General features: G+C 49.8%; 1 protein-coding gene across 1 annotated transcript in view; it reads right to left on the reverse strand.

Moving 5' to 3' along the window:
* Positions 1-9,835, reverse strand: part of PHLPP1 (PH domain and leucine rich repeat protein phosphatase 1) — a 140,241-nt gene extending 130,406 nt beyond the window's left edge. The window contains exon 1 of the mRNA XM_052780670.1: positions 8,129-9,835. Within this exon, the coding sequence (XP_052636630.1) occupies positions 8,129-9,776 (1,648 nt within the window). The 5' untranslated portion in view covers positions 9,777-9,835. The remainder of the gene's footprint in view (positions 1-8,128) is intronic.
* Between the last annotated feature and the right edge of the window lie 331 nt (positions 9,836-10,166).

The following is a 10,166-nucleotide window of genomic DNA, read 5'->3' on the forward strand; positions in this document are numbered from 1 at the left end:
GGCTATTATGGGGTTTTGAGAATTACGAATACAATTCAGAGCCCAGTCAAGTTGAAGAGTCCCGTTGCCGTTGGACAAGACCAGCAACAATTAATCCTCTGCAGAGGGCCAAATTTACTTCTGGCCCACAAAAAATGTTGAGTTAAACTTTAAAACTCCTCTCCACTTATACAATGACATTTTCCTTCTACACTGAGAACTAAGCTAGATAAAATTGGAGAGAAGAATCCCCTGAAACTCAGTATTTTACATATGTAAATAGTTATTCTTAGCTGTCAAATCGAGGAACGCACCGTTAGTTGGGCAATGAGTATTTTCAGCATCCCTCCAAATAAGTCAAAGCCAGCTGGAAGAAATTTTACTTCCCCATCGACAGAAAAAGCTTCAAAGAATAGTATGCTATGTTGTGAAATTAAATGACTCTTCACTCCAGGAGGTCTTTCTTCCTGATTTAACAGTTGTCATTTTTAAATGCAATGTTCTTCAAAGAGCAATTTTTGCCCCCTAAATAACGGGGGGGGGGGGGGGGGGGGGGGCACAAAAACTCCCAAGAGATTCTGCAACATTCCCATTCTTCCACATATTTTAACCACAACCACAGGAGCATAAAGTCTCGGCCATCAGACTCAAAGGGTCACGACTAGCTAGTTAGCTAAACCGGGAAGCAAGAGGAATCCTGACTGTGGCAACTGGCATAAAGAATTTGAACTATCAACTTACGTAACTAAATGATTTTATGTGACAGTGGCAGAGGGTACGGAGGGGGTGATCACAGCTGTGGTAACTTACAGACAGGACTCCAAATGGCAATCACTGCCAGTGCTTTTTTTTAAAAAAAAGCAAACAAAGTGGGTGTGCCAGCACAGACACCACAGAAAACTGGTTTTACTATTCATTTTGCCTACCTGAAATCCTCAATAGAATTTCAGCGGGACACAATATTGTTATTCATTTACAACCCACACACGTCCCTCTGTGCTGTTAGGACAGCTGCTGCATTCCACAGGCAAGTGATGCCTATTCTTTACATGTAACATTTTATCATATAGCACGCATATAATAAAAAGTAAATTACGAGTCAATTAAAATATATCATAAATAAAAAGACTTAAGTTTAAAATTCTCTAATACCCAAGATGGCCTCAGTATTTAACAGCAATCAGTGGGAAAACATTCAATTAGAATTTGCCACTCGTTATTTTTGGAAAAAGATATCTATGTTAAGATAGCATACTGGACAAATGCCAGCCTAATTGGAAAAAAAAATATTCTACCACAAATACAAGTTATTTTATAGTGAAAAAATGTAAAAATTATTCTCTCCAAAAAGGTAACGTTGCAGTTAACTCAACTGCCCAGAAAAGCTATTTGAAGGACAGAAGTTACACAAAGAATAAAAAGAGGCACTTTTGAGTGAAGCATGAAGCTGAAATCTAGAATTTTCACAGAAACTTCTGACATAAAATTTGGAGAGCTTAACTACCTCAAATCTATACACAACTCTCATTACCATGCAGTTGGAATTTTAACTTAGGTTTCCAATCTCACAGATTCTTATCATAAGCAAGACGTTACTGATTGTTTTAAAAATTAGGACATTATCTTCCTGTGAAGTTTCTTAAATACCTCATGAGGAGCTTAGTGTTTCAGAATCCCTGTCTTAGAGCCAAATCTAGAAAAAGTTAAGACATGTTCCTTTTTCAGCAAGTTTAAAACTTTTTGAGTTGTTTACAAAGGTTGGTTGTATTTCTCTTAAACATCTTTGAGAAGAAAAAAAATAAGCTGGAATCACATGGCCAAGATAGTGAAGCTTACAAAACAAGAGACTTTAGTACACCCCACCCTGTCCCTTTTACTTGAGTTAGTTTCCCCACACAAGCTGCAACTGACTCCAAGCATCAAAGTCTATTCCATCTGAATCCATACACACACACACACAAGATACCTTACCAAAAAAACCTCAAAGGTAAATGCAACATTCAGTTCTCTGGGTCAAAGAATAAAGTTATTACAGGGCTATTTCAGACATACAGCTTCCCAGCGTGCAAATCCTCATTTGAGCAGAAGTTCTAAAATAGAGCAATAAAACTGAGTCAAGGAAAGCTGAAAACAAGTACACGCGCAGATTTATCTTATCTAAAATGCCAGCGTGCCCCATTCCACAAGCAGTGAAATAATGAAACACTGAAGACTAAGTCAAAGTGTCTTTGCTTCTACTGCCCAAGGCAAATAGAAAGTTAGCCTTTGGTTTCTTTTTCTTCTTTTTCTTTCCTAAATCAAGATACTAATAGCTTAAACAGTTAATTCAAAATTACCACCCCTTAAACGCAAATACAGCTGTGAGCATGCGAGGTACAGGTTCCCTCCAAGTTAAAAAGCTGAGTGTAACAAGTTGCACTCTTCAAGATATGTCTAAGCTTCTATTCTATGGAATTCTGTATGCATATACTTTTCAAACTGACTTTCTCAGGCATGGTGTTTTATACTTGCTTCTTTTCCAGAGGATCACTTAGATAACGAAGAAATCTCTCTTTATATTGTTTTATAAAACTACAAAGTAGTTTTTGGTAGTTAAGAAGCACATATCAGTTGCTAACACTGTTTCGAATGAATGTTTCTTTTTTTGCACTATTAAGTAGTATCTTCCCCAGAACCCTGTAGTGCTTTAGATGCATAGGAGTCTGTCAGTGTCCTAACAGAACAGATGGATGTTTTAATTGCACGAAGATGTATCAGCAGTTCCATCAAGAGGATGTTTATGCAGTTTAAAAAAAAAAAATTTAAAAAATGAAGGAAATAGCTGGTGAGATATGGAAAGAGGGATAGTATCAAAATACATAAAGAGAATAGAAAAAAAAAAATTTTTCAAAAAAGAGAACGATGCATTCCGTGCTGCAGCAGTGAGGAAATTCAGCTCCTGGATGTACCAATTTAGGTACTACTTATTTAGTATATATAGTAACTCTTATGTACATCACACTGAAATCTCCCGGTGTTAGTACTTCACACGTACTTAAGTTATGGATGCTAGCCAGGAGTACAACAGAATTTAAAAGTTGCAAAAACCATTGTACTTAACAGCTGTCACATACCAAAGCTCAGCTGCGGTTTCCCCAGCATTCCAGCATTATCTGCAGGGCTCCTCCTGCGCAAGAGGAAAGGCCGCTGCGCCCTGAGAGCCCCCGAAATCTGCCTACCGTAGAAAGACCCCGCTCCCACTGCAAGGAGATAAGCAAAGGGCTATGCACAGGAACAGGTGGAGCAAGTCAAAGGCACTGCAGCCATTTTAAACTTTCCTGCAGAACAGGACTAGAAATTTCACTACTTTGGTCCCGCCAAGGACCAAGCTTGGATTTAAACACACCACGTAACTGAAATGAGATAGTTTCCCAAAGTGGCAAGTTTTAGGTACTACTTCTCTGTGCAGGAGACGCCAACACATAAACAATTACAAGGTAAAAGAACGTACAACCAAGTCACATTAGGAAGAAAAAAAAAATCAATATCATGGCAGCCCTAGGCAGAGGTTGTTTTTCCTTTTGATTTCAGACAAGTTCACAGAGACCTCTCCCGTGCAATCACATCTGTAAAAAAAACATCCATTCACATTGACATGAATTAATTTCTTTCATGTTAAGCAAGGTACTGGATTTCAGAACTAAGTCAGTGCTCCAAAGGCAGCTCTTCACGGCACAGATGTTCTCCTACCTTCAGTTAAGAAGCAGGTCTGTCTCTGGCACGTTTTCCCCCCTTAAATAGCACTTAGTCATCTTAAATCGAGCTTACCAATGTACTAAATAGCTGAACTGAGTTATTCACCAAGTAGCGCAACAAGCAGCTACTGATTCAATACACGTCACATTCCACAAAGCTCGGCATTGTCAGGCGTTCGGTGTTTTCATGTAAGAGTAAGCACCTAAAACCATGCTTCCACCCATATAGCTGGAAGCCTTAGTGTGACCCCAACTACCGAGTGTACTTTTTTAAAAAAAAACAACCAAACAATTGCTAGATCAGCACAAATGAGATCCTGACACTAGATCTTCCCACCCATACCTTCATACCGGACAGACAAACATTTCTCGTAACGCACTTTAAGACAAAGCCGGATTCGTTTCTCCTCACAGCTTTCTAAAAGGTCACATGAGCAAAAAGCATCTCTTCCCAAATAAAATCGGACAGCCAGTTGCAAAATTAACACCCCTAATTACATCTGGCATTTCTTAATATTCTGCCTATAGGTAATCGTCTACTGAAAAGTGATATATTTGGTGACACCAGCAGGTGCAGAAGCCCTATGTCACATCAAAGAGCACAGAATTTAATGGTGGCCAAGTGCCAGACTCACAAACAACATCACCTTTCAGTAGTAAAAAAAAAAAAAAAGCCTCAAACATCCATTGTACTGAACCAGTCTTCATGACCAAAATCATGTTACTCATGTTCCTTTCCGTGCCGATGCTCCAGAACACAGCACTGCATATGATTCCATGCTTATTTTTGATCTAAAGTCTCAAAACAAATAAGTAGTTTTGCAGTTTTTAAATTATGAGATTGGTGTATTAGTCTATTTTTCCTTCTACATGCAAATTATAGAGAAGTCAAGGCCACTGGGAGAACTTATGTTTTACAAAAATTATTTTTACAGAGCAGTAAGGAATAGTATAACTTGTTTGCAAGAACCCTCCTGGATCACAGCCACTCTTATGGTTTTAGGAATAGTTTAGTAAGTCTGACCTAATCGGTCTCCCAGCGACAATATCATGACTGTAATTGCACTATGGATTCTTATACAGTTCCATAACTCAGTAACATAATATCTCAGCGGAAAGCTATTTAACCATATCCTTTTAAACAGAGATTAAGTATTACAAACTTTGAGGACAATATCTTTTGTTGAGATAGATTTCAAGAGAGAGAAAAGTTGACATGCATGACCAGTCACTAATGCCCAATTTTGCTCAAATTGATGTTACAGGGAGTAGGATCAGACCCTTAAAGCTGCAAGGGATTTTGTTTTAGCAACGGTGTTATCTGTTTAATGTTCAGACTCAAGAGACTGAAGAAATGAACCACACTCACACTCTAAGTAAGAAAAGGAGAAGACATACCAAAATAAAGATGCACTAACCACATTCTGAAACAAACCAAGGCAACGTACAGGAAGCACTTTTACCTTCCCAGTGTCACATTTTGGTTTTGAGGGCTATTAAATTTGGAATTCTGCATTAAAAGAACAGATATTTCATTTACAGAATGTTTGCGGACTGCTACTTATTAAGAAAGCTGTTTTGCCGTAGTAAGAAATCCTGACTCCCTGCAGCTCTCCTAGCAATTTTTTTTCTTAAACCTGTATTTTCCAGATTCCACAACTAGATAAATCACCAACCTACATCAATCGCTAAAATCATTGGCTGTATCATCTTATTTGGAATTTGTAATGTTAAGTTTCAGTACAGTAATCTTCCAGTCTTAAAACCATCTCTCCCCAGAAATAAAAAAGTCTGAAAGCCACCACTGTGCTCTCTTCTTCTCTCCCCACTCCAAGGGGATTAGGTGAAAGAATTCTTTTTAGAAGCGACGCAATAAATCCAACCTAGGTTTATGCCATTTTGCATCAGTACAAGACCAGGATCGCCAAATCCTACTGAGACAGCTTGCAGGAAATTACAGGGATAGAGATGCTAGTGGTTCTCTATCCACTGGGACAAGCCAGGCCGCTTAAACCAATGAAGTCCCAGGCAAACAGGAAATCACTATTTTAAAGCTTTCCTTAGGGTATGATTCTGGAGGATCATTTACAAAAAAGGTACTTCTCCTAAGCAAAACACCCTAACTTTGGGGCCAAAACCCACTCCCCTTTCCACTTTAATTTGATGTGTATTCTTTTTAAGTGTCTCCCCTCCCTTTCATCCTCAGGGCGGGGGGTATAAAATAAGGAAGCAGAAAGAACTTGCCAAGACAGTTACATAAAATCAGTACGATTACATGTCAGTAATATTTTCTTAGCTATTTTTGGCTGGTCTGGTACATTAGATGCTGCAACCATTCTGCTACAAGCACCCAATCACAGGTGTTTTAGATGTTGATCACAGATCCCCTCAAAGAGATAAGTATTTCAAAAAACACTGCACTTTTGAAGTACAGAGGCATACTTCTTAGCATATGAACTTCCGTAAGAAATTTGCATTAATTTAATCCTATGTATGTTTATAGAAATACACTTCTATTTGGTAGCTTTGTACAAGGAAGTCCAAAACGTATGAGCTATGTTAGCAATCGGGTTGAGACACCGAAATAAAAGAGTTGGAACATCCACATTTAACGTACAGAATTAATCATTTAATGCATACAAACTACATGCTAACAGGCTTAAGACTTAGCGACATTTTCTGATTGTGTTTTCTTTAGAACACATCCTGTTAGGAAAGGAGGCACACGGTCATCCCATTTAAAACACGTCTGCGCATCCCCATTTAACAGTGGGACTGGAAATAAAGGAAGCAACATCCCTTCCAGCATCACCTGCTGGCTTCCACCCTCAACAGCGCAGCAGAGAAACAGGCAGACCTCCATCATCATCATCTGAAAAAAATATTTTAGCTCCTTTCTAACCCAAACATACCTAACCGACTTCTGTCAATCCCTTGAACAAATACTACTTCTGCACTTGTTATGCTGGGGTCATTATACAACTGACCGAGAAATCTGAAGAAAAGCTGAATTGACCACTCGCCACCACTCCCACATTCTCTTCTGAATAAAGAAGGGCACTTATCCAGAGTACTGCTCTCCTTCCCACCCCACCATTACCGCCTCTATTTGACATTCAGCGGAATTCGCTCGAGAGAAGAATCTCCGTATTTTTCAGAGTTAAAGCACTGAATCCTCACGGTTCAGTGAAGGACCACTGCTCAGCCAACCCAGCAAGGGGACAGACGGCATTTGCTACTTTGCTAGCGTGACCGTATCTTTGGATACCACATTTACCTATTTCACAGAAAAAAGGTATTTGATCGCTTACTTGGACATTAAACAGTCTTCCCTCCTAGGAGAGGTGGACGGGACAGTTAAGACCTAAGGAGTTCCAAGATTACAATCAGTATTTTATGCAAACCAATTCAACTGGCACACGAGGTATTATTTTTAAACCTCTCTAAAACTGCAGAAGGTTGCATAATTACAACGTGGGAGCCAACTTTTCCACCCAATACTCCCCAAATTCTGTAAGTCCTAACAGCAAAGCTGCATTAAAAAGCTTCTGCCTTTTCACGATAAAGGTTTTGAGTACCCTGTTTTCACAGCCTATGTCCTGTACTCGCGCACTCTCCTCGCTTACTGCCTCAGCCTCTCAGTGAAGCCCCGCTACTCTAACAAACGGGAAAATTGATCGCAAGCGCCAACAACACGGAAGGCCAAGTACAGGATTTCGTTTGCAGGAACGCACCGCTCTCCGCTGAGGAATCTGCGCGCCCTGCGCAGTTGCGACCTATTTCAGGGGCAAAACTGCGCGGAGCTTCGCCCCTTCTGAGCGAGCCCGCCTTGCCGCCGGCTCCCTTATCAGGCGGTGTGGGAGCACGCAGCTCAATTAAACCGCGGGTGAGCTGCCGGCATCCCGCAAACACTTGAAACAGCCTTCGACCTTCCGTCCCCAGCAGCGGCACCGATGCATTCCTCGTCGCCGGGGAAAGCAGCAGACGAAGGCTGATTTAACCTCGAACGCCCGGTGCCGCTGCTGGAAACGGAAAACAACAGAGGAGCGACCTCCATTACCCACGCGTTGAAGGGAGGGCGGGCTGACCCGGCACAGCCTCAGCTCCGGGGCGGCCCGGGGCTTCTGAGCGCCGCTAACACCCCGCCTTCCCCTGGCAGCCCGCTCCGGGCCGCCCGCCGGGGACCTCCCCGCACGGACCCTCCCCGGCCAGGCCCGGCCCGGCGACCCCCGCGGGGCCACCCTCCACCCTGAGAGGGGACAGCCCCGCGGGGCCGGCCCCGGCGGAGGGGCAGCGGCCGGCCGCCCGCCCGCCCTCCCCTTCACCCCGGCGCCCGCCGGACCGACGGGTGGCTGGGGGGGGGGGGGGGAGAAGGGGTCGCCCCCTCCCGAGGGCCGCCGCCCCGCCCCGCTCACCGGCGTAGAAGCGGATGAGGCAGCCGGTCTCCGAGTCCATGCCCTCCTCCTGCACCCGCCACAGGTCCCGGAAGCCCAGCTGGGAGAGGTAGTCGTTCTGGATCTGCAGCGGCTTCTCGTGGGCCTCCAGCCGCCGGCTGGTCTCCCCGTGGAGCTGCACGTACAGGGCGGGCGGCCCCGGCGCCGCGGCCCCCGCCGGCAGCTCCCGCCCGCCGGCCGCGCCCGCCGGCGCCCCCCCTGCCCGCCCCGGGGGCAGCTCCCCCGGGCGGGGGGGGGCCCGTCCCGGCCCCGCACCTGCTTCCACCCCGTCGGGGGGCGCCGGCTCCGCCTCCAGCTCCTCCGAGGAGGACGAGCCGCCGCCGCCGCTGCTGTAGGGATCCAGCCGGTCGGAGACGCTCTCGGCGCTGGGGCTGAAGCTCTCGGTGTCGGAGCCGGCCGGCCCCAGCTCCCCCAGGAGGGAGGGGCAGGAGAGCGGCGGGCCCGCCAGGTACAGCTCGGCCGGCGCCGCCCCGGGGCTGAAGTCAGAGGGCGCCGGGCTCGGCCGGCCGCCGGCCGAGTCGCTCTCCTCGGCGCTGCCGCCCAGCGGCAAGCGGCCGGGCCGCGCCGCTTCCCCGCAGCCGCCTCCGGCCAGCCCGCTCCGCGTCCCCCGCCGGCTCCTCGGCCTCTCCTCCGGCTGCGGCCGCTGCCCCTCCGCCGCGGGCTGCGGCTCGGGCTGGGGCTCGGGCGACGCCTCGGCGGGGGTCGCCGCCGGCTCGGGCGGGGGCTGCGGCGGCGCGCCCGCCTTGCCCAGCACCCGCACCACGCTGCTGCCGCCCCGGTGGCCGAGCTGCTGCAGGCGGGCGGCCACCTCGGCCGCCGTGGTCTCCAGGGTGCAGAGCACCGGGCGCAGGTAGCAGTTCATGTGGCGCTCGTAGACGTGGACGCAGCCCCGCTGCAGGTCCCGCCGCACCCAGTCCCGCTCCGGGGGCTGCAGGGGCTGCAGCTGCCGGGGCGGCTTCAGCAGCAGCGCTTTTCTGTCCAAGCTGCGGGTGCCCAGCGGGGCGGCGGGGGCAGCGGCGGGCGAGGAGGCGGCGGCGGAGAGGTTCCTCTTCAGCCTCCCCCGCCGCAGCAGCAGGGAGTTGGCGTTGCCGGCCCCGCCGGGGGCCGCCGGAGTCCCGCTGGCCGCCAGCGCCGCGGGGGGAGCGCAGCCGCCGGCTCCCCCTCGCCTCCGCCGCGGGCCGCCGGCTCCTTTGCCGTCCAGCTGCCCGCCGCCGCCCGACGGCTCCACGCCGCTCTCCGCGCCGGGCGCTGCCTGACTCCTCCTGCCCGGGGAGCTGCGCTCCGGCTCCCCCCGCCCGCCGCCCGCCGCCGCCGGGGCTTCTCTCGCTCGCTGTTGCGCGGGCTCCATCGCCCGCGGGGCCGGGGATGCCGCCGCCGCCCTGCTGGGAGCGCCGCTCGGCGGCCCGGCGCGGCGCGGGGGCGGGCGAGCGGAGCGCGGCGCCGCGTCCCGGGGGGGGTTACGTAGCAGCGGGGAGCATTCCGCCGGTGCCCTCGCGCCGCGCGCCCGGCTCAGCCCCGCTCCCCCGCTGCCGCGAGCGCCATTAGGGAGGCAGAGAGCGAGTGAGGCAGCCGCCGCTCCCCGCGCGCCCGCCCGCTCCCCGCGCCTCATGAATATTAAGCAGCCCCCGCCTCGCCGCTGACAAGGGCCGCCGAGCGAGGGAGGGAGGCTGGCTGGCTGGCGAGGGTGACGCCACCGCTGGCGCGGCGGGGCGGGGCCTCGCCGATAAACACAACGTGACCGCGCCCGGGGCGCGGACGGCGGGGCGGGGCGGCGCGGGGGCCGCTGGGAAGTGTAGTTCCCGAGGCGGCCGCCCGCCGACTACCCGTCCCGGCAGCCCCTGCTCCCCGCCGCTCGGCTTCCCGCCGCCGCGGCGGTCTGCCTTCCCTCAGGCGGGCGCCCCTGGCGCCGCCGTCCCCCGGCCCTTTCCCAGAAGGCAGGCAGGCTGGAAAGGCGTTGGGGGGTCGGGGGTCGCCGCTTGGCGCCGCCCGCCCGCCGCCG

This window comes from Harpia harpyja, chromosome 1, assembly GCF_026419915.1.
Source record: "Harpia harpyja isolate bHarHar1 chromosome 1, bHarHar1 primary haplotype, whole genome shotgun sequence".
Classification (NCBI taxonomy): domain Eukaryota; kingdom Metazoa; phylum Chordata; class Aves; order Accipitriformes; family Accipitridae; genus Harpia; species Harpia harpyja.